We start from the raw sequence: 26,225 nt of genomic DNA, 5'->3' as shown, positions 1-26,225 counted from the left end.
CCAGACAGTCCATTTACACCTGAACTAATGCATGCAACAATATAAGATGTTAAGATATTTAAGATTTGAACCTTCTATCCTGACCATTAATACGTCAACAGTGGTCCTCACGTGAAGTGCCATGTGACTGCTGCGTAACTGACTATCTGCAGAGGGAAAATAGTCTGTGCGATGACCAGTTCATTGTCTCGCCTTTCCGTGTTTGGTGAACAACAGTGGCAGATACCCTTGACTTATATTGGAGGAGCGCGGTAGTTGCAATAGTGTGTGGGCCCAGGAACGAAAGCATAACAACGAAAATATGCCGTAGGTGATGGATAGGTTTCGTGAACGGTTCAGTAAGGAGCCATCAAGTCTTCAAGACTTCGATCACGTGGGAAAAAAAAGCTTTACGCCTGGGAAGTGTTTTCGATGTCCCTTGTTTTTTTCGTCCATCAACCTCAAAGGAAACATGTTCAGAAGTTAGTGTGTCAGTTATATGGACACCCTGCAAGTCGGCCAGAAAACGTTTTGCAGAACTTGGAATTGCAAGAAGCACAATGCAGCTGCACGTATTCCGGCCAATGGCCATCAATGAACTAACCATCGCAACGATGACTATAACCGCCAGCAGGAAGCGTGCGGGTAGGGAAGAATGAAAGCTTTCCCTACCATTCTTGCTCAAAAGTGTGTTCTTTTTACTGACGTATGTGCTTATTTATTGGAGTTCGCTGGATAGGAAAGTCTTCATATGAACAAAGAAAACCTATATTTTTATCAAGAAACTGAGAACAGTCCTCCGCACGTCGTGCTTTGGGCGGAAATGACTGAACAACACATAGTCCGTTCTTCTTTGAGAGTTTCGTGACCCAGGTTACAAACCTGGAAATGTTGAGTGATTGGCTTCTTGTAATTATAAGTATTATAAATGTAGGATGAGATAGGGGCAGATGTAAAGGGACTTTCTGGCCACCTTGTATGGTTTGTTATTTAGACATACATGTAACTAACTAATTACAGTCAAAAAGATGAAACTAATTGGAAGGTTTTACTTTCTAGATGCTGAGAACGACGAAGTCCTTATCTCAAGTGACGAAGAATTGATGATAGCTCTTACAGAAATGCAAACTGATGTCAGAAAGTTGTACGTTTCTTTGAAGACCCCATCGCAACCAAGGATGGAGGAAGGTTCTTCACAGAAAGGTGGGCTATTAAAAGGTTCCTGTATTTAAAAAGTTTGTTCCTCGTCGTGAAAACACTTTTGGAAATAATTTAAAAGTATCGAAGTCGTTTCCTTTGTAATATGTGATGGAAACCTCACGGAAATGTTCCAGAAGAATCGAAAAGAAGTGCAAGTCTTTCCGTCGTCACTAAGTAATTCTTAAATATATATATAGAACATGTACAATATACTGTGGACATATAATTACGTTACCTCATGCATCATATATGTATTTATATTCAGAAATACTACCGAGAATATATTCTAACTACTATTCCTTTTTACTATTGGCTTGTAACTTTTGTCAGATATAACTTCATATTTTGTAGGTATTTCTCATTATGCAAAAATGTCGTCTAAATATATCAATATTGGCACTTTCGACATCCTGATCTTCGAAACAGTTCGTGTTTCACCACCAGAAACCAAAGGATTAAGAAAGATAAATGAATTTGAAACCAGCAGAATTTATTTGTTGTAGATAATACATGTGATAATTTGGTGGTGAAGATTTGAATATATAGTACCGATTGAAAGTATGTTAATGCGTTTTTATTGTAGAGTTAATTTTTGTAACAAATCCCAGCTTTTTTCTTTTTTAATGATGAACATGAATTGTTCTAAAAAAATGCGCTATTATTGAAGTGGATAGCAGTCAAACTTTGAGACAGTTAATTTGTTTTGTATAACCGTCATAAATGTTGAGTTTCTGAAAAATAATGTGTTTAAGAATAATTACAATGGTGTAATACAATTAAATTAATTTTGCAACCGTCACACAAAAAATTTACGAATTGATCGATAAGTATAAAAATATTGTTAACGCAATATTCGTTGAAGCAGTATCTTCTTAAGTATGTGTACAAGTCAAACATCTTTCACAATCCACTGGACTATTATGAGTGGTTTCGACGTTACTTTCAAGAGATGTTTTTACATATCCTTTATTTGAAGAAGCTGAGTGTAATTTCAGTATAATATATCTTTAGTATATTATCCACTCTTACCCATCTTTGTCTACTGTATCCTTTGAACAATTATCAGTTGTCAGATTTAATAACTTTCCCTGATACGTTTTCAGATCACAGGCAAGAAGAAAATGGAAATGGAATGAATAGGAACTAATTACTGCGTAATTGATGCTCGTAATTAATTAGTTTATATTATCCTTTTAAAAAATCTCACTTGAAAATGTTTGCGAGGGAAGGCATCAGAAATTTTACTGCTTAATTGATTGTTCACCAAATTAGTTATTAGTAAGGGGGCCGCGGTGACTCAGTGGTAGAGCGTTCACCTCTCTGGTGCTTGGGGTCCCGGGTTCGATCCCAGTCCCCGTCAAGTGAACTTTGTGGTGGACAAACACCGTGTGTGTGGGTTTTCTCAGGGTTCTCCCGTTTCCTCCCACTTTCTTCATTTCACCACTTCATTTATTACTCATCATCACAGTCTCCTTTAGCCTAACCGGCATAACCGCGGGACGTAAAACTCAGTTTTTTTTTTTTTTTTTTTTTTTTTTTTTTGTTATTAGTAATACAGTAGGAAAAGCAAGCCTTTTGGTTCATTTATGAAACAGCAATTTAAATAGCATATATCAGTAGTCCAAAAGTGAAACTTTTTATATATATGATTTCATACGAACTAGAGGTGCGTTGTTTTAATATATTTGGTTCGTGTGGTCTGATTTTATAGCTTATGATCATAGGTTTAAGAACACACGAGCTTCCTGTTATTTAGTATTATAATAGTTGAATTTCTATTAGATCAGAGAGATTTTGTTACTGAAACAGTATTTATGAGTATTTACTTAGTATACTATCAAATAAACCCGGTTTCACGTTTTCATAATCCAGATTATTCAGAAAATATCGTAAATATTACAATTCTACTAAATTCAGACTTAAGTATTAATAAAAAATTAAATTTTTCTCTCTTATTTCAATAAATCAACCAATAATCTTCTCACACCTTATTAATTGCAGACAATAAATTACTTTTGAGTTGAATTAACAGTTATATAAGAAATTTTGCATTGTATGCATAGATTCTATTATTTGGAGAATCAGAAGGTCCTCTTTTGACAATTTAAAGGGGAAAACATGTAGTAGGCGAAAATCAAGGCGAAAAATACTTGTTTTCGTTGTACTGCGGTTAGCAATCGCTTAAAAAAAATGATCCCAGTACAAATAATTTACTATTCAGATATCCGAATGAAAGCTAAGATTTGTAAATGTATATAAGTATTTTCCTTTCACCAAATTCTTCCTTTACCAATAATTGTGAAATAGATTGCCACATTTGAATATATAGACATAGGAGGGAAAATCGAAAAGTCTGCGCTTACTGATTTATTGCCAGGTTATAAACCATAAACGAGAAAAAATATCTACACAATATTCTGCACAGTTTCGTCTGTTTCCACGAAATCACCACATCTGTTGAGATACTTGTCCCACCGTATCACAAGTTTCTCGATGCCTGTTGCGTAGAAGCCGGCCGGCTGACCACGAAACTAACGACAATTAACGCTCTGTGATTCGGTGTCGTTCGTGAACCTCTGTCCTGTCAAGAACATCTTCAATGTACCCAAACAATGGGAATTATTGGAGGCAAAGTGTGGGCTGGAACGGGTATACTCCATAATTTCCCACCCCTATGAGTAAAATTTGGCGATTGTTTTGGTCGCCACGTGTGAGTTCCCGTTGTCATGGAGGAAAACCACATAGTCAACATCTCGAATACCCTGATTGTTTTTTCCTAATGGTTGCTTGCAGATGGATGCAAGAGTGTGAAGCAGTAGCGTTCTGCTTCGAAGGTTTCACCTCTTCGCAGGGAATCCAGTAGGAATAGTCCCCGATTATTTTGAAACACTGTGAGCTTCAGTGTGTCGGTCGATGATTTCGATCAGAATTTCTTCGATCGGACGAGCCAGGATGTTTCCATACTCGGTGTTTTAACTCGGAAATGTAATGCAGTATCCACCTATTGTCGCCAGTGACAATGAAGTCCAGGGAACTGTCTGCGTCCTCGACTTAACGCTTCAAATGATACAGTGATATGACAGTTTTCTTGCTCGGGTTGATATCATTAAGAAGCTTAGAAACTTACCGAAATGACATCTTGCTGTATGCCAACAAATCGCGGGCAATGTATGAACACTACCTTAGGAGATGTTAAACTCTGTTAGATCAGCTTTCAGCATGTAGTCAGCATCTGTAATGTTGTCTAGAGTTAGTGAGGAACGAGGGCAACTCGATCACGCATTGCCCTAGACATTTTCTCGTCAATTTTCAAACTCCTTGCACCATCACATCGCACTTCACACTGCTAAACACTTATTCATATACACGAGCTCCATTTCCCTGTGGACATCTATGGCTGCATGCGTTGCACCATAGAAAGTGAATAACACTTTGCTGCTCATATGGAGTGAACGTTTTTAAGACTCCGGCCAACTTTGGCAACTGATAATAGCTCTTTGCGGTGGAAGAAATCGTGAGTTACATCGAAGCAGTTTCAAGAAAAGTCTACCGCATCGTATGCATATATATATATATATATATCGATTTTATATTAACATGTATTACACGCTCAAAAAAAAAAAAAAAAAAAAAAAAAAAGTAATGGCAAAGATTTCGCTTTTCTCTCGTAGAGTGAACATAATTAGATTGTTATCAAAAACCGTATTTTTAAATAGTATTTCAAAGCAACTGGCAAAAGAAAATCTAATGAGGAAAGCATGTCTGCTTTCCATTATACATATAACTAACTGCTGTAATTTTCTATCGTTTGTATGTACATTGTTTTAAGTTTTTCTCTTCATGATTCTATTGACATTGTCACGGTATGTAATATCTCCTGCATTTGAGTTGTTTCATCTCTTTATATTACCTTGTTTTCATAAGTGCTCTATGAACTGTGTTCATTAATTACCAGTGGATCTAAGATCAGCGCCACTAGTAGAAGCACACCTAGTTAATGCATGTAAGTAGTTAAGTCATTTGAAGGTTATTGGTATAAGGTCTCTTCTCGATAGTAGATTTTTGCTGCAACTGTTAACGGAACTGAAGTATAAGGCTATGAATTTCTGCAAAGTTTCTTTTTCCTGCATAGATTGTGGAGTGTTGAGGATGTTTCTGTGACATCTTAACAATAAAGTCCGGTGAATAAAAATGTTACTTTCGCTGTGCGGCGCATGTACACTGCGAGAGGCCAAGCAAGGGAAGATTAATGGAGTAAGCGACGAACTTGCGAAACACATGATGTTCTGCTACAAAATTGGCAAATCGGGGAAAAGGGGTTGTGCAACACTGAAGTTAGTTGAGACGACTCTGTGCCGTTGCAATGGGCTATATCGTTGCGGACAATGATGCACCATGACGAGCGAGCTGAACGCCTTCCCGTAAGACGAATGGGTTTTCGGTATTTGATGCATTTGTTCTAAAGAATGCTAAGCTATAAATTGAATTACTTGGAAGATAAGGAAAGTATGTATGGTGAACTACGTCAGTACTTTTATATTCTAAAATCAATCATTGAACTTGTATGAAGGTAACATTTTCTAGGTAGAGGCACAAGAATTCGCTCAACTTGAGTATTATTATTGATTCAATATAGTAAACTTCTTGAAGCAGATATACATTGTTTTGTGCAAAGTAGAAAAATAAACCAAAGTTTAAAAATGGATACATTTATAACGCTTTACCTCAGACTGTGTTTCACATACATAAAGAATGAAAAATTTAACGAAGTAATGTTTAGTTAGTTCATCGGTCATTCGTTAAGATGATACTCAAGTAGGTTAATTTCTGCTTACGTGAGTTGCTGACGTTTGTATTAATTTCTCTGAAGCATCAAATTTTACTTATTTTGAGAACATCTGAATATCTCGGTAGTGACAGAACTATAGCCACTATTGAAAAGACGAAAGTTGCCACTTACATTTTAAATTAATTTTATCGCGTCATTCTATTTGAGAGATTAAGAAAAATAGTACGTCTGTAATTATTTGTGTTGTGTATTTTTTATTTTATTTATTTTGATTATATATTAACTTCATCCATCTTTACTCTGGAACTACTACTTAAATAATGAATACTTTTGTGACCAGAGTATATATTTATTAAGTACAATTAAAATAAAGCGTAACAGTTTCAATAACTTAACGTTATCTTCATCATACGTTAACTCATTACGTCTGATGAAGATAACGTTAAGCTATTGAAACTGTTACGCCTTATTTTAATTTTAATAAATAAGTAAATACTCTGGTCAGAAAAGTATTCATTATTTTTGTATGTGTATGAGTACATCTGAAATAAAAATTTCGATTAATAAGCTAGTTTGTCGCGTGCCAAAGAACTTGTATGATTTGTCTTTGTTTTCTTTATGCGCTAAGCGTTCATTTTCTTTCAAATGTATTAGTTTCTTTCACCAAGTTTCACAGGAAGATACACACTGAAGTTTTGCAATATATCTGTAATGTGAGATGAAATAGGAGCGTGTAAATTTGTAATTCGTCGCTGCCAAAAGATTAACCTATGTTTCTGCAAAAAATATTGCGGATGATAATTCACAGTCTATCATAGAGGTGAGTGCTGAAATTTTATATTCCTTATGGTCTTCAACTAATTGTGATAAAGTGTTGATTTCTAAACTTTGGTTTTATTCTTTCTGTATTCGGTACAAAATTTGTATCGGGATATACATTATTGTTCGCATGTTGGATTGTATGTGAAACTTAAGGATTTTTTCCAAAATCTCCGTCCTATTGTAGTGTTTCCCCCAGACTATATTTGAAACTGTAATTTTTCGGAAGTTCATATAGGCTCTTCATATACAATCACAAACAAAAGTCAAACTCCTACGATACGTTGTGTAAAGTCTGTGGGTAACTGTGAAGTAGACAAATCGAATTGAAGTGCATCTTCTTATAACCTAAGTTACTTAAAGTGTTCTCAAATACAACTACTTAATAGGGTACTTAATCAACATCTATTAAAAAGGTACTTAACGCGAAAAGCTCTCAATAGTAAATTAACTGTCGGGTACTTTCGGGGTAAGTATTCTCTAATGAAAATGTTCCCAGATATGTTTGTGTGCTCGTGAACTTTTAAAGGAAAGAAAGTGCGTAAAGATGTATCGACTCTAGATTACAGGTGGTTATCAAAATAATGAAAGCACATGTAATTTGCTATACTAAGGATAGGTGTCAGCAACTGGTCGTTGTTTATTGTGTATTAGATGATCATCGGTAGTATGTCAGGCGGGATAGGATACATTGTTGAAGCGGATAGACAGAGGAGTTACAAAATCCAAAACTTTTCTGACTTTCAGAAGCCAAATTTTGTGTGTGCAGTTAGCTGGCACAAGTGTGTATAAGTTGGTTAATGCATTTAGTGTGTCGTAAGGAAGTGTCCAAGTGATGATGGCCTGCAAGGCTCATGACAAAACGATATCAGCGATATGTAATAATGGACGAAGAGGATTGAAGAGAATTGTTACGAAGAATAGTAGAGCGAATGCGACAAAAGTGGCTGTGGAACTCAATCAGCACATGGAACAGTGTATTGCTGCAATTACACTCAGACTCTAGTTGGAGGGCTTACATATCCGCGGTCAGGTTGCAATTTCCAGACAGCTTATCACCAATAACGCTTTAGAGTGATGAAAATGACGTTCAGGACATGCAAGAAGACTGCCGGTGATTGAAAACGTGTAAAATGTTCCAATAAGTCTTCATTCACCTTATTTCCGTCAACAGGCCATGTTTATATATATATTACGAACATGAATCATGTGATTTGCTTATAAGTTGTAGTACTGCCAGTCATTATGTTGATATTTTAGATGATTTAAATGATCTTTCCTGCTAGTAAAGCAATTTCCAAAGATGACAATTCGCTAATTCACATTACTGAAACTAGGTTTATGAGGGACGAAAGGGAAAGTTAGATTTAATTGAAAACCGGTAGAGAAGCTGGTTGGCATATGGGCAGAGATGGAACTGTATCATGATGGACATGTTAGAGTTAGATGATGTAGTGGCAAGAAAGAGAGGGAAGAGGTGAATGAGGCTACAGTTGGTGGTCTGTATCGAGACAGAAAAAAGTACGTGAAGACAAAAAGGTTAGCTGAATATCTTGTTGCATGGAAGCTTCTCAGTTGCAGCAAGTGAACTGCCAATAATGGCAGAATGATGATAATCAGTTCTTAAGTTCAGGGAGATACCTCGTTGACAAAATTGAGTGTTGCACTTCATGAGGAATGACACAGTATTCCTCTGGATACCATTTATGACTTATGTTCCTTAATTCCACGACTAATCAGAGCTTTGCTACAGGCTGACTGTAGTCCCACGCTAGATTAATCTGGTAAACTAAATATTCTTAAAGAGTTTTCATTATTTTGATAACCATCTCTACATTGTGTGAAATTTTGAAATTCATAATTGAAAATGATCTAACAGGAACAATTTTTCAAATTAAATCATTTGATACAAAATAATACAAGCATATATATTTTATATTTTAAGATAATGTATACTTGTAATACATAGAATAATATATGTATATATTTTTAATTCTAGGTTTAGCTGACTTGGAGGTGGTAACATGTGACAAACCTGATGCATGGTGGTCAAAACGTGTATGTAAATTATCTCGACATCACGGAGGTGTTATGAAGAAGAAAACTTGGAAAATGCATCACAAAGGACACAAAATGCATCACAAACGCCATTTTATGCGCCACATGTTGGCTTGAAGTAGCATGGAAACAGAGTTTACTGTTGCAAACAATTTATTATCCCATCTTGAAAGCATAAAAATAAAAATATATTAATTATAAACATTTTAAAACCATTAATTTGCATTACAAAGATGAGTACTACCTTAGATGCTGGCAAAGGAAGAAGAAAGAAGTTAGCAATAGTACTAATTAGTGAAAGAAACTTAAGGAGTTATCATGTAAAAGTTCGAGTGCGGCCTCAGATACGCCCCACCTTCACCACAAAAGATCTCAAGGAGTTCAGGATGAAGTAAGTTCACAAAATTAACGTAATGACACCCTAGAGCGTTTTGTGTTATACGTCTAGGCGTTTCAAGCGTTGACATAGATCAAATTGTATCGATACTTGGGACCAACTTTGTATAAAAAGAAGGCATGAATCTAAATTGAATCAGTCACTACAACAGGATTGATAGTATCTGCCATCTTATGGATGACATACTTTCTGTGAAATTTGGAATAATTTATTCGAAGTTCAGCAATATTATAAGATGGGATAATATGTTTGCTACTTATATTGCTAATCATTATGGTGGAGGGCAAAACAGGAAATGGGTGTTAGTAGCACTATACACGTATAAATGTATTCATCGCTTAATTAGGAAGAGTAATTCGTATTTAAAAGCATTTTGCTATTATGAGCGCGCACTGCTTTCGTGGACAAAGATGTAGTACCATTGAGTCATATAGCTGAAAAAGAAAGAAAAAAAATTCCGTTTAATGTCTGTTTTTAAAAACTAGATAACCTAAATATCAATGCCAACAGGAGGAAGTGGTTTTGCGTAACTCACAATGCAATAGAAGAATTCAGTGAAGACGACGCTATAGGCTGTTCTCACTTGCATCATAAGAAATTCACAGCAGAAAAAAGGAACATTTGCACATTATTGTCGAAACTTCTGTCTTGCGGAATTCCAACAGGTGCTTTCATAGATAATCATCCATTTTACGAATATTTGAGGTCATGACAAATTTTGTGGCAGGTCGAATTAAGGAAACATGAGGAAATGTTTTAACCAAAATATGACTCATCAACTAGGAACACTGAAGTGCAGTTCAATTGTGATTATGAGTTTTAAATTTGATTGTCATTAATCACATAACTATAATAAATATGTGGGGAGAAAGGACCTAAGAAGTCCTTGGATTTTAGCTAATAAAGTAGATTTACCAAAAAAAAAAAAAAAAAAAAAAAAAAATCCAGAAAATGAAAATTCATATTCCATGATATGTGTTAAAATCTGAGATCAATTTTCCTGCTTAGTTCCTGTTTGCCTACAGAGCCTTTCTTATGTTTCATTGGAAGGAATGTTGTGACCGTACATGCTTGTTATTTCTCAAGAAATAAGTAGATTATGTGAAACGAGTTAATTTGCATACCGTGAGTAGTGATATAGTACCAGCATAATGATTGAATGACCGCAGACAAAAAGAATGATTGTTAAGAAAATTTTTAAAGTGTAACTCTTACATTTTACGAAACGTTTTTGAAAGTTGTGGATAATGTATTGGAAGTTATGTCACACTTAACGTTTCACCATTTCTTGTGTGTAATCAAACTGAATAAAAAAATCAAGTTAAAGTATAACACTTAATGTGTGTGATATTTCATTTATTACTCAAGGCTAACAAATTCCCATTCGTAAATAACATGTTTTAAATTACCCCAATAAGTCATACTGTAAAAATATTTTCGTTGTACCACATAATATAGTTTGACAGGGTGTCTATCGGTCACGAAAGTCACAATGTCACGAAGAAGTCACGAAATCAGAAAACTCATGAAAGTCACGAAATTTTGCTTTTGGGTCACGATTTTTTTTTTTTTTTTTTTATTTAACTATGCACATGTAAGTACAGATTGGAAAATTTTGTTTTATAAAACATCAAAATTCAACACCAAAAATGTCTATGGTCGGCTTTAGACGCTACTAAATCGCAAGCAAAGTACGTTTGTATCGCATGGATGAAAATTCGGCCTAATTCGCACCCAAATTCGCTCTTGAAAATGTTAGGAAATTTTATGATTTGGTAAAGAAAAAGTCACGAAATTTCATTGTGGAATTTTAGTAGACACCCTGTTTGAGGAAATGACTTCCATCTCGCAGAGTTACACATTAAGCCATATTGGGTCCAGATATGAATTGAAGTAAATAATGTAAAATTGTAACATTTGCTGAAATTCAAAACGTGCTTAGAGAACGTAACTTTTATTTTTATTTTATTTTATTTATTTATTTTTGTTAATTATGTAGTATTGTGTGTTAATGTTTTTGGATTGTAGCTTTTTTAAGCATAGAGGCTTATAGGAGACATAGACCAAGAATTCAACATGGAATTGAGCCATATTTACTCTCAGCTGCAACACCAAAAGCTAGAAAACTAACCATCTAGCAAGCAGTAATTGTATTTAATAAAGAATGTTAGTTACCTGATACAACAACAAAAAATAGGACAAAATACTTTTTTATCTATAAATTGGAACATATTTGACATTTTTTTTACAGACTGATAAACAGCATATTCTGAACAGGTAATTATAAAAGAAAAACTTCTTCTAATAATTTTCCAGGAGGTAATGTACCTAAAATGGAAGCCACATTTCCTCGCTGAACTGCTATACTGATACGTTGTATCAGAAAAGTAGTAGCCCGCTTGTCACCAGTAAGGTGTGCTATACGGTGGCCTACTTCTTTGATGAAATTGAGCCCTTCGAGGCCCCAAATACCGCTCGATTCAATGGCTACGGGCACGAACATGTATCTATTGAGCAGATCTTTATATTTTCTTCTTTTCTCGCATTCTCTGCGGGCTGCAATAGCTCCTTCTCGAGATGAAGAAAGAGTGAGATTAGATGACGCGAAAGTGTCAGAGCAGGTGAAATCCCAGAGAAGAATCCTTCCCCTCTTCCATGGTACCAGCGTCATGCCATCTGGTCTTTTGCCATCAGATCTGTTACACCCCACAGGTTCACGAACAGATGGAACTTCCGCCGATGTGAGTGCTCTCCAGATAATGTCATTCACGTTCGAATGCCTCACATGTCTTCCGGAGCTACTTATACAAGACAGACCGTGTAGACCATTCTGCTTGACTGATGCACCACATTTAGAGCAGTTGTGTGATTCACAGATGTCTACTCCCAGGCGAAGTGCAACTGCAATACGAAAACTTTCGTTTGGAAGATGCAGTCCTATGGTGTGTGAAGGTAATGCCTGTAGCCAAGCACCTGAAATTGCTGATGAGGAGGCGAGAAGTCTAGCCTTATCCTCTTGACTGTCTGCTTCTTGCAATAACACTGATTGATGTAATTTGATGATTGGCTTATCCCAAATTGATTGCGAACTTCTGCCCGTTATTTCAGGAGGGCTTAAACCAACTAGGTTAGACCAGTCAGATATGCAGTCTTGGACATCAGATTCTATGTGAGGCTCATTCAGTTGGTTGAGGAGTATCTCAATGGTATGCCGGGAGCCATAGAACGACGCTAAAAATGAAGGATACGCCAAATCTACAGTCCGACGAATACCAAGACCTCCAGAATCAACTGGAAGGGAGGCCTGTATCCATGCGTTGCTATTTAGGTTACAGTTGAGTAACGATTCCAGTCCACATTTCAGAACGGTGTCAAACTTCTCTAGTAAATCGACTTCACGCCAAGAAGTAGAACAGCGTAAAAAATAGATTATTCTTGGTATGGAGAACGACGCACGAAGGAGATAAAAAGCTGAATGTGCGGAGACTAGGGCCAGACGTGACAAGAAAAATTCTAACTTTTTAGTTTTCTCGACTAACAAATTACGTGTTGCCTCAGGTGAAAGGGCTGCACCAAGTAGAAAGGCTGACGAAGTTGTGATAAGTTGTATTCCCGGTGCTGAATTTTTAAATTGTGAATATAACACTTTTATTTGATCTTGCGAAATTCCTAAAAATCCTACTTCACACTTCGTAAAATTTAAGTGTAGTCCGATGTCTGCTGCCATAGTTCGAATATTGTGTAGTTCACTTATAACTGTGTCAGGATCTCCTGCTATAGTGCCATCATCTAAGTACCAGATATTTAATTCAGTGTTAATCCTAGACACTATGGACTGAATTGTCATGGCGAACAAAGCGGGACCTAGAGGATCGCCTTGTTGTACTCCACGTTGCGAGAGTATAATCTTATCACCTAGAAATAGGTTACTTGGTTGCGCATAACATTGGTATACATAGTGATAAATCGATGGAAAATTAGTTTTAACTGTGAGTAGCATAGCGTCTCGGTTCAGTTCATTAAAAGCGTTACGAAAGTCTAATTTCAGAAAAGCCTTTTGTTGTGAATGGGGAGTAGAAAAGTAAATGCGAGCTGCATGTGCTGCGGCTTCGGCTCCATTGGGAACGCATACTCCCAATTGGTGAGGGTAAAGGAAACTTACGACGGATTCTTTAATTCTGGAACATAGAACTTTTGCTGATATTCTTCTCCAAATGTTCCCCACTGCAATTGGTCGAATTCCACCGCTCTTCTTATTAAGCGCAATAAGTGATGCTCCAAAAAAGATTGGTCTTATTTCCTGAGGTATATTACCTGAAAATTTTTTTTCCACACGCTTTTTTATTTATATATATATATATATATATATATATATATATATATATATATAGTATCGTGTTAATTTAAAAAGCAGGTAGGTAAGTTTCAGAAACATTACAGTGAATGTTCTTTTCTTTTTTTCTTTGCATTATTTGTGTCATAATTTAGTATCATCACCGATATGCATAAAAACGTAAAAGTTAAAAACTGGCCAAGTTTGACCCCCTTTCCCCGAAAAAAGTGTGACATTTGCCTGTCTGTCTACCTGATTTTGTTTCTTTTTTCTTTTCCTTTTTTTTTATTCATTCCCAGGAACATAGTTTTTATAGGCTAATAAATCAAGTGCAAAACTACTTTGCTCACCTATAGATATTTCGAACAATCAGCAGTCGTCCATTAAGTTGCATGCACATACCAAGAAACTGAACGTTAATACTACGAAACAGAACATATACAGTAGATTTCAAGATATCTGTGATACCAAACCAGATACAGTGATACTCGAACATCAAGTCTTTCAAAGCACCTAAAGGTTACAAAAACATAACAGTGATCAAGTTATTAGAATTAATCATCAATCATAAACCCGACTTATTCAGTCCGAAAAGAAATTAAGAACAAAACTATCACAACTGAAAAAATAAACAAATAGATAACACACACACACACACATCTAAGATATTTACGTTGGAAAACTACACACACACACACTAGAAACTACATGATAGCTCTATATTGTCTGAAAAATACCTATTCAGTGTTCATTGTATCCTCACTAACCCTGTTTTTTCTTATATATGTCGATATTGCCAGTGAAGGTAGCGTAAATTCGACGATAAATGATCATTCAATTAATTCATAATACAGTAAAGAAAAGAGAGGTGAAAACTGCTGTTAAAGTAACTTACAATACTTCCAATTAACAATACTTTCAAGTAATTTGTAGTGTATTGAACTAAATTTTTATGTATCTTTTTTAATCCGTTGATTGTTAAAGCAATTAGCATATTTTTCCAATAGACTTGAAATTCTGATTCGAGATTATTATAGCAAGTAGTAACTTCCATGATCAGCTTCAAAACGTGCTTGTTAAGTATAGTACATATTCTTAATAGTATATTAGTTTGATATATTTTTCATGGTCATCACAATGTTTAAATTTTTGTATATTTTTGAACAACTCTTGTTCTAGTGACAATAAATAGAGATCATACAAAGCGTGTAGGTGGGGTGGGGAGAAGTGATCGTCATGGAATTCCAGCAGTCAATTAAAATGTAAAATTAACTCTTGGTGTTTTGAACGGTGTGTAACCGACGTTCAGCGTCTGAAGGAAATCTGTCTTGTATATACCTTGAAAGACATCAGTCCGACCTTTTTAGTAATCGCCATTATTGCAGTCTACCATATTTATCTTTATATGTTGTTTGAATTTGCTGTAATTTTCAAATTTGAGTTCACAAAGTAGATAATCATTCATTAATATGGTACATTGTTCAAGGAACACGTGTGTTAAATATATAAACTCACCAGTATTTGTGTTCTCTTTTGTTTGTGTATGTAGCTAATGATTTCAACCACTTAACACTATGTCGCCTTCTTCAGAGCATTTAGAAAGGATTGGTTTGGAATTTTAAAATGTTTGAAAAGAAAAATATAAAGGATAATTTTCACTTCATAAATTTAACAAATTTAGCTTCAGTACTGGTAGAATTCCGCTAAGCGCATCATGTTTTTTCGTGTTATTCGTCTTATTAGAGTTTAGTAGTGATTCTGAAATTGAAATGTCTGATAATGTTATAAATGTCGTTGGGGTAAGTCACCCCAAGCGCCCCCTGAAGGTGGGGATACGAAGAAGATAGCAGGTAAAAATAATTGAGAAAGATCGATATTAGTGTCTAATCTATAGTTCTCGGGTTGCTGAGATGTATAGTGATACTCCTGATGTCATTTAAGTTGAGGTTCAGCCCTCATTGGCATGGGGGTTGAGAAGGGATGAAAAATGAAGTGACCGAGATTAGCATAGAATCTGTAGTTTCCAGTCAAAGAAAAACGCCTGACCGATTTGAAATTAATTTTGTAACATAGTACCTACCTCAAACTGGGAGTTTTATCATATTTTGATTAAAGAGCGTGTTCAAAGGGGAGTCAAAATTTATGCCAAAAACAAGAGTAATTTATGGAGTTTTATCTCAAACTTCGATTGGAATTCGTATCGTAAGGAAAGGTAGGAATTCAATTTCATAAACCTAAGTACTTTTCATAAACCTGTTTTCCCCGTGCGAAGAAGTGCATTTCAGCTACGAATAAATAGAGTAAAAGTTCAAAATTGCTTTTGTGTACAAGGAATTGACAGTTTACTGGTTCAGTAAAATCTTTATATGATCTAATTTTGACCACCATTAAGTTCGCAGAAAATTTACATCGTAATTAAGAGCCAATGTATGTATTAATAATAGGTTATATATGTTTTCATACATATAAATTGATTTAAGCAAAGGTATATGAGATGTGGACCTACAACTTAACATGAGATGTACATCGTTAACGTAAATTTATCAGATAGTCAAATTCAGGTAGTTTACTTGAGTATAGATGTATAAGACGCCTCAATATTCAAAAAACATTTCTCATCCGCATTTAATTGGTTTCATCTTCAGTTCCCAAAGTGTTTGGTAGTTTCTTCGTTACTAAATCTTCAGTATTTTCTGTAAAGTTTAATATTCTTAGAGGCTGTGACATAGTTATTTTCTGTTATGAGTGTTTTCCTGTTTCCTACTGATTACTGTTTCTCGTGTTTTTTTTTTTTTTTTTTTTTTTTTTTTTTTTTTTTTTTTTTTTTTTTAAATCTTGTTCAGTTTTAGTAAGGAATTAGAATCTTGATTGAAATATGTGGCCTAATAATTTTATGGAGTAAGCATTAAATAAAAATAGTTATATGCTGCTGATGTCTTTCGTAATGCGAACGTGACAAGTCACAACTGCCTGTACCAAATTTGAAGAACGCATATGTACCACTTTTATTTACAATATTGAATTCTCATATATATATTTTCATTCATTCCGTTGAATGGCGGTGCTGGATTGAGAAAATGAGTGTCTTTGAAATGGTCTCCATGATCATACGTATGATCTTAGTTTGATCTAGTAAATCCGAAAGTAACTGCTGTACACAAAGGAGCAAAATGTATATTGTAGAAGTCTGGAATTTGGATCTTCAAGAGCTGCTACTTATCACAAAAATTGATCTGGCTTCTTACATATTAAAGAGAATTCAAAGAAAGAAAATGGTAATCATGTGAATCATGTGAAAGACACGTTTGAGAAGGAAGTGTGTTGGGAATGGCGTTGGACACGTTAGTACCTTTACCATTAAGGTGATGTGAGAAAATGTGTGGCGAATGGCCTGGACATGTTAAGTAATTACGTTTTGCAATAAGGTAATGTGCAGTTCATGAGATCGTCTGTTGGTTAAAATACTCTATAGCCGCTACAACGTACCTGTGATCTTTCATGATTTGTCTTCTCAATATTAAGAACTAAGAACCATTTCAATTGTATAATTAACGTTTTCTGTGATTGCAGGTATTATCTCCAAAATAGTACATTAGAGCATCGTTTCATAAATTAAAGGTACAGGCTCAATATTCCTAACGTGACGTCTATCATTAGGTGCAGAAAATTAATATTCGGAGTGGGATTTTTTGTTTGCTCATCTTTTGGTCATTTTTGGGTTTCATAAAGATACTCAAGTTTTTCTGTACGGCATACTGTATCGTTTATGGAACACTGAAACCAAAGGATTTCAGAACATGGATTTGAATAGTGACAAGTGGCTTTACATAACTAAATCAACTATTATGGTTGTAGTACCAGCAATCAGTGGAAGAATCAAAAACTAGTAAATTACAAGGAATACCAAGAAAAAGTAGGTTCAGTATACAATACGAAACTGCAGACTACGATTGGAAGCAGTTTTATGCTATGAAGGAGGCTATAGTATACTTACATAATAGTGTCCCCCCCCCCAAAAAAAAAAAAAAAATCCTGGTAAGTAGCTGTTATGTTTCGTCTCTGGTGTGGGCAGTATGATCGGAGCTATCAGTGTAGTTTACATATTTACTTAGTTACGATACTCGGTTCACGTTTAGTACAGCCATCCAATCACAATGTATACTCTAGAGATTATTTGACATGGGTTATGTGATAAAAGACCAAAGCACAGTCGTGCAGAATTAATGAAAACAGTCACTTGCGAAGAAAACATCGAATATTACAACTTTAACAATTCTAACTGTACATTTTTTGTTTTGTGTAAATATGTGATTTTTTTTTTAAAAAGAAAAAATCTTGCTACTCACATCTGTTTCGAAAGTCCTGTATTTTTATTTTTCATTGAATTAAATAAAATAAACATGAATATCCTTTAGTAAATTGAGATCTTTACTTCTAGCTAAATTATTAAAATTTCCTACAAGCAGTTGCAATAACATAGCATTTTAAGAGAGGTGATTCGCTAGGTTCGTTTGAACAAAACTTCATCTACATATAATCATAATGAAAATTGGAAACTTGCCATAACCTTTTATACTCAACGATTTTGACAGAAAGCTAGATATTAACTGGGGTAATGATGTTTCAGGATATTCTTTCTCAAATTTATGTATTTATTTACTTTTTTTTTTTTTTATATATATATATATATTCCTGTCTTTGTTCGGTTTTGATGTCCAAATTTCTTAAACACAGACCCACGCAACAGCTAGCATAACTGGAGTTAACGCAACTTTTTAGGTGTTAGAAGAGTTAAATTTTTGTGTATTACACAAAATCACGTGCAAGTATTAAGATTCATTTCTGATTTACTGTAAGTGAGCTTAGATTGGTTTAGTTTTTGTTTCTTCAAATTGGGAGTTTGAGCCTATACTTCGCTTGTATTTTTCATTCGTGAGTATAAGTTGAGTGAAGTTCCTTTTAAAAAGAGAGCTTACTTAACTTTGTAGAAAAATATTCCCTAGTAGCAATGATATTGGTGACATGAATTGTAGTATTATCCTATTAGGATCCAAACATGGCTGTGTCAAGGTCGTATACTTTGTCTTCTTCTAAGACAGGGGTTCTCAACCGTTTCCACTGGCGTACTACCAAAGCATATTATCACCACAAGTCGTATGTACTACCATCAGCGGCTCGCGTACCACAGATTGAAAATCCCTGTTCAAAGACAATTTAACATAATCATTACCTTTCATACGACTCAAGATGAAATACAGTATTTTTACCATTGTAACCAGTCCACCCAAACTATAACTTGACTTACCACCTAATACTGTGAAATAGATTTAGACCTTTCCATCTGGAACGTTTTCATTCCTCCGTCGAAGTTACGTTAAATTTTCTTTTTCTCTTTTAAACCGGTGAACCGAGGTTATATTTCTTCTTCTCCGGGTGTTGAAATTGCATAAGTAGTTGAGTTTATAAACGAAAGTTTTATGACTAATAAAGAGACCACCAAACTTTATAATATCTCTTATCTTTTCTAGGTGTCAGTTACTATTGATTTTGTAGAATCTTTGGGATCGAATTTTCACTTAGTACTTTTCGATTTAAAAACTACAAATACGTACATTGATCCATTCGTTTCAGTGATTAAAAAAGAAAGAAAGAAAAAATCTTAGGAATTAACAATATTGTTCATACAATGCATCAGCTTTCTTCAATCACTTTGCACTAATTTTTTAACAGCGAAGCCGTCATTATATTTTTCTTTTTTTTCTGACTGCTTGTAATATGACTTTATTTCCGCGCCAAGGTCATGAGAAGATTACGTAATACATTTTTTCCCATCGAATTTATCATTTTCACTGTGTTGCAGAGATCGTGATAGTTTAGTGTGCATGTACCTTGTATCTTGTTTGCCACAAGTTTTTATTATTATTATTATTATTATTATTATTATTATTATTATTATTATTATTATTATTATTATTATTATTATTATTATTATTAAAATAAAGTATGTTAAGTAAATTTACACATAATCGTTTCTTTAGTTCAATATTGAATGTTACAACAAAAACAGAAAGGCAAGAGTAGTTTGCTATTAGCTGGACGATCACAGTTAGTTGATTACACGTGGTTGAGCATGAAATATAACCTTTATCTCTAGATATCACGTTCCTTTTTTAAAAAAAATAGTTTTCAAAGTAACGAGAAAAAGAAAAAGAAAATCATTATCAAAATTTGAATTTCTCGAGTTTATTTCATTTTCGTAACCACATAAAAATTGTTCGGATATAAAGCTAACCGCAGATATTCACATATCTATACCAGTGGTTCTTAACCGGTGTGTTGCGGCAGTGGTGTGGCATACAAATTCCGGTGTGTTACGAAATTTTAGAATTTAAAACTCATAAATCATTTAATAATTAGTTAAAATAAATTTTGAGATGGAATATACCAGTCAAGACTTTGAGCGGCAGCAACAATATTCAATACTATATAGAGTCATTAGTGTTTCGAAACTTACAATCTTGCACTATCATAATGTATAGTACGATTATTTAAAAAAAAATGTCGCGATATCGTCTGCGTTCAGTAAAGTGTGTCGTTACTTAAAAAGAGTTGAGAACCACTGATCTTCCATATGAAGATGTAATATTAAAGCATACTAGTACTTATTGAGAGAGATAATCGTATGAACAGATTGCAAATATCCAGCTGTTTATTAAAATTATGCAATTAGAAAAAGAGAATTACGAGCCAATAATGTTGAAACCTAAATCAGTTTGTTTCAACCTGTGCGTTTTAGAGCGAAATTGGTCTTGGTAAGTTTGAACATTCTTCCGTAAACAGTAGTTCATTACATTTCATGTTGTTTTGTACAATCACCGACAGAAATAAATTGCATATTTAAATATAGTCTTTATATCTTCTTTTTATAAAAAGAAGATGACTTCCTTTTATAAAACAGATTTTTCCAAAAGATGAATGAATGTTCAAGGTATTTAATTATCTTGCAGGTATTGTTATGTTCGTCACTATTTCCTCTCGAATAGCTTTCCTTAATAACTTGATGAATACATTGACTTTAATACAGATTTCCGTAAACCACACATAAAAATATGAAAAACAGAAAATGGTTAGGCAGTTGGTCGGTCCTTGAGGACTACGTAAATTATTAAATCGGCATTCACTTGTAAATTTGATAACAATCTGAGGTAAAAGGGGATAAATAGTCATTTTCCTAAAGTTGTGTACCCTTGTTGCTAGCATTCCTTTGAAACTTTTATTCCAAACGTGTGTAAATGTATAAAATTGCCTACGGATATGAGCAAAGAGCTTATAAAAGAAAACTGTGTTCATTTTTTTTTTTTTTTTTAATTGAATGAATTATTATTTATTAAAGTTTCAGTATACCTGTAAAATTATTTGACCTAGTACAAACATGGATAGGAATTTTGAAAGCAAGTCGATCGGAATCTATTTTAAAGATATTCCAATTTTGCATAGTGTTAGCAGAGGAATTTCTTCTCTAGGATATGAGCTTCACACACCTAATTTTCAGATATAGTATTATTCGTGATTGAATATGCCCTTTAAATTATGAACGTGATCCAGATTTTACAGAGTAACTTATTTCTTAGCTACCTGTTTCTCTTCGTGATCACATCGCGTTGTGAACTTGTTTACGTAGTTTCACCCCTCTGTTTCCTTGATGAGAAATATGCTCGACCTGCCTGTTTCTAGAAATGATATAGAAACGATAGAAAGTGCGGAGGGAAGGAAGTGTTAGTTTATGCAGAGAAACTGCAGCACAGCAACATGTTCTTCAGAGCCTTGATACCTGTTTGTGTAACTGCAGTGATTAATGTTGTCTTATTTTGGTGGCTATGTATATTGTTCCATGTTTGGAAAACTATATGGAATATGAATGGCGTTACTGGAAAATAACGTTTTGTTCATATATGAATTTAGCGTTTTGTTGTTGGCAGTCATATTTTAGAAAACGAGTTTTATGTGTAATATTGTGTTTCCTTCATTGGTCAAATTGGAAGATCTAAGTAGGATTGACCCACCATGAAGTTTGAATCCGGGACCTTTATGAAGCGAGAACACCAAGTATTTACTTCGATGTACAGATTATTAGTAATGTTGAATTCACAACTTTTTACTCTAGTACATCGTTTAAAAATCCAGGGTAGGGTGTTCTCAAAGTAAAGATTAGTTGATTGAGAGTTTTGCGTCCCTTTCAACAGTTAGACGATATGGGTGTACAGCTTAATGTGGGGTCTGGCCTACCGCCGGGAATCGATCACAGGTCTCCTGTGCCAAAGATACGTACACTAAAAATAAAGAATTCGAGCTAGTGTCAGTAATATCATTTAATATACAGACATCTCTGCGAAAGTATATTACCTTATTTTGTCAGGAGAAGGGAGAGGTTGCTTCTTTCCTGAGATGTGCCTGAATTCAATATTGATCAACAGCCCGATTTGCAGCATTTCTCGCTCAGTAGAAATAATTGAACTACCCCGATTTCAACTTTTAAAATGTATTTGAATTTGAATCACGAACTTTGTGTGCATATTTTTGATTTGTGTCCCCAAACTTAAAGTATGCATAACATTATTTGTCTACGGATATGATTGTGATGGGCATATCCTAGAAACTAGGAGTACGCAAACTTTGACGTAGAAGTCTATCAATTTACTTACGTGTCATTTCTTAAGAATATATTGACTGTTCTGTATGCTAGAAGGTATTGATTGTTTTTTTTTTTTTTTCTTTCTTTTGTAGAGGATATTGTACACACCGGAGTGCGTTGTGATGGCTGTGATTCAACTGTAGTAGGTTTTCGCTACAAATGCATCCAATGCACTGACTACGACCTTTGTAGTAGCTGCGAGGCAAAAGGGATACATGCAAAACATCACATGATTCGAATGCCAGTTCCTCATTCATGGGTAAGTATTGTGGTTAATAACTGAGGTGTTATGCATTATTCTTAATAGAAAGCTGTTGTGTTTTCATAGGAGCGTGTATCCTCCTTATAGTACATGGTGCAGTACCCCTGAATTCCTCAGACTTGTAAGTAGTCCTACGAGGTTGTTTTCAAAAGTTTCCAGCCTAAACAGCTCTTAGAAGTACTGGAAAGAAAACAATCATATTCCTTTTCAGTGTACAGTAATCTCTCTTGACCAATACACTTTTGACATTTTTTGATTAACATACAGGGTATGTGCTCTGTGGAAAAATAGTGAGAACACTTGTCTACAAAAGTTTACGACGACGTCTTTCAGTTCGTTGAGTCCGAAAATTCTTTCTTGAAGGTTATTCTTCAGTTTCGAGATCGCTTGGTATTAAATATGGGTTATAGAGTGAGTGTTGTATCTCTTAGAACCAGTCTTTCAATGCAGCCTTGGCAACAACCACCATGTGGACTGGGGCATTGTCATGCAGTAGGCGAACACCGCGACTCAGCTTTGTCAGTGATTATTTCTTCCATAGCTGACACTATATACCATGAACGTCTTACTAACAGTGGCGTGGTATTTCAGTATCAGACCGGAAGGTTTTGGAAACACTCTCGTACTTCTAAACTTCCTTAATAGTTCTAACCTTCAATAATATTCCCCTTAGAATACACTTTGGTTACAACATGTTGTTCTTGTATACATTACACATTTTTATGCACCGTGTTAATTACTACCTAGTTTAAATCTTAAATTTGTTTGGTCTCCCTCTGTAAAATTTCAGCGACGCAGTTTGCATTACAATTCCTTCTTCTGTGGGCTCACCTATCTTGACCGTCACGCTTGGCAGTATTACGAATTTACAGGCAAACGTAGTAAATTTAATCCTTGGTTCCTCCATCGAAGTCTAGTTGCAGACTATGATCTGCAGATTCGCCGTTGATTGGAGGAACTGCCTTCCAGCTTACACAAAGATGTGGACTTGAACGATATGGTTTGCAGGGTTCCCACTCGTCCTGGAAATCCTGGAAAACCTGGAAATGTCCTTGACTTGATTTTGTCCTGAAAATATCCTGAAAATGTCCCTGAAAATGCATTTCTATCCTTGAAATTTACAGAAAAACTAAATGACAGTTTTTTCATAATTATAATGAAGATTTTGATTGATTGCTGTTTTTATTTGCTATGCCTGTTTTTGTGCTGAATAATAATTTTTCATGATCCTGCATGTGTGGTTGGTTGGTGTGCTTTCTTTCTCCCAACAGGGTGGTTGGTTGGGAGAATTTCTCTCTTCTTTCACTACTAGTCTGTCAAGTGCTGTCTTCACTGGCACAACCCTCCAGAAACTGCGCTTTGTACCACTATCAATCCTCCATAATCAGTCCATTTTCGCAACAGTACATACACTTCAGTAAAACTTCATATGAGATTGTCTATAGATGAGGAAATCACATCCATACTCAGTTGAAATCTTGTAATATAATTTTTTTTTTTTTTTTCTAATTATATGTCACACTGTCACGCAATGAAGATGCCATGTACGAAAAATAGATTTTTGTTGTTTGTAAATTTGTTCGGTGCACAATTAACATGTTATGTAGAAAGAATGATGGATGTTGGTGGATCGGGTGGCTATAAGGGGAGTTGGAAGGCCACAAACAAAAGCAGCACATTACGTTCCGCTTTGTGTATTTAATTATTTTGTTTTAATACTGTACTTGCATTAATATTCAGTGCATAAGCTACTGTACTTTTCATTTCACTGTTGTGAGTTTTGAACCTACAGTTGCAAACCTGTTATACCTTCCTGTGTCGAAGTCCTGGAAAATTGATGATTTGTCCTTGAAATGTCCTGGAAATTTTTTGGGGGGAGAGGGGAAGAGAGTGGGAACCCTGGGTTTGTCCTTATATTGAACGTAGACAAGTGACAAACCGTAAACTCGCACAATGCCGGATAGGCTAAAGGAGACTGTGATGATGAGAAATGAATGAAATGGTGAAGTGAAGAAAGTGGGAGGAAACGGGAGAATCCCGAGAAAACCCACGCATATGGTGTTTGTCCACCACAAAGTCTACTTGGTGCGAGCTGGGATAGAAGCAAGGACCCTATGCACCAGATCCAACATTTTAGAGTGTAACTGTTTTATTATTTGCTTAACCTTAAAGAATCACCGCACATTGTTTTTTTAAACTGGAATTTTCATTTTTCTGTAAACTAATTGAATGAGTATAGAATTTGTCTTTCTAAATGTGAAGCAAGCAGGAGTGTGAAAGTAGACCCCCCCCCCAAATAAAAAATTCTCATTTTGTTATCTTGGTAAAGGTGACAGTGCTATAACTAATAGAATCTTTTTTTTTTTTTTTTTTACAGCGCCCTCATTTTGGTCGTCGACTTGCTCGTGAGTTGTCGAAATCATCCAAGAAGTACCACGGCCAATGCAGGCAAAGTGGCGAACTCAACTCGTGGGTAGATACCTTGGTACAGTATTTGAACGACTGGGCCAGACTCCCGGGCGAAGGTGATCGTGAGGAGGTTACAGGAGCTACGTCTTCATGTGGTTTTGCTTCTGCTACTGCTTCTGGTGCTACTGAAAAACCCAAAAAAGGAGAAGAACCTTATGACGATGAGCAAGCGAAATATTTGCTAACAGTTGGCAAAACCGTCGCTAATGTCTTAGATCCACTTGGTGAGTTCAATATTATCACTCCCTCTGTTCTTTTGTATATTGATAGTAACATTTTCTCTCCCTAAACATATAAGTAAGTTGGAAAAATCAGTGGTATTGAAGAGACTTCTCAGATTTCTGATACATTTTTGTGTGCTGCTTTCTGTCTATTATCAATAATATTGTTAATACTATCACTAGTCCGTCTGTTATTATTAAAATTGTATGATAAGGATTACTGTATTATTGCATCGAAATTTGGAAATTACAGTAGCCTAGTTCAAAATTATACTATGAAGTAATTTCTTCAAATACCATATAAATAATTTTGAAAATTCTTTCCAGTTAATAATTTTTCAATTACTACAAAGGGACAGTGCCATCGCACCCGTCATCCATGGCACTGATCAGTGGGTCTAATCTTGAAATAGGCCAGACCTGGCAAGTTGTCGAAATGCTGTTCCTCGGTAAAAGAATAAATTTTCAGTTAGTGTAATTTATTTTATTGCGGTAATCAATATAAATATTCTGAAGTAGAAAAGCTACAGTTTTAATGTGTTTCGTTTTACTACTATCTTGTTTCAAGTGAATACAATTTAGCATCTGAAGTTGTTGCGTGATTTCTACTGTAAAAATGAAATGAAACTTCTAGTTGTATGACCCACGGTTATACCTTTTAGGCTAAAGGAGACGGATAATTATAAAAGTGAAACGGGAGAACTCCGAGAATACGGACAAATACATTGTCGTCCATTACAGCTTGCATAGCCGGCAATCGAACCAGGGATCGATCGCGTCGAATATGAGTATTCTACCACTGAGTCACTATGCCTCCGATTTCCGCTGTAGTCTACCTCTAGCAATGTTTGAAGTTTTACTATTCATTAGAAGTGCCTGAAAGTAAATAGTATTATATTTTTACATAATTTCTTTATGCCATATTTTTACGTAATTTCTTTCTGCTCTGCTCAGTTATATACTAGGATATAAAATCGAAGAAGGATTTTTATTAATGAGGATAAAA

The 26,225-nt window shown here is 35.0% G+C and overlaps 1 protein-coding gene across 4 annotated transcripts in view; it reads left to right on the top strand.

Annotated features, from left to right (window-relative positions):
• Positions 1–26,225, top strand: part of ref(2)P (refractory to sigma P) — a 137,903-nt gene that overhangs the window by 98,943 nt on the left and 12,735 nt on the right. For all 4 annotated transcript variants that reach the window (XM_081728406.1, XM_081728407.1, XM_081728408.1 and 1 more), the window contains 3 exons: positions 1,039–1,182; positions 22,360–22,526; positions 24,907–25,222. In XM_081728406.1, the coding sequence (XP_081584532.1) occupies positions 1,039–1,182; positions 22,360–22,526; positions 24,907–25,222 (627 nt within the window). The remainder of the gene's footprint in view (positions 1–1,038; positions 1,183–22,359; positions 22,527–24,906; positions 25,223–26,225) is intronic.

The sequence above is a fragment of the Thermobia domestica genome, chromosome 10 (genome assembly GCF_964235325.1).
Source record: "Thermobia domestica chromosome 10, izTheDome1.hap1.1, whole genome shotgun sequence".
NCBI lineage: Eukaryota > Metazoa > Arthropoda > Insecta > Zygentoma > Lepismatidae > Thermobia > Thermobia domestica.
Note: the sequence above shows the minus strand (reverse complement) of the source record. Positions and strands in the feature narration are given on the sequence as shown.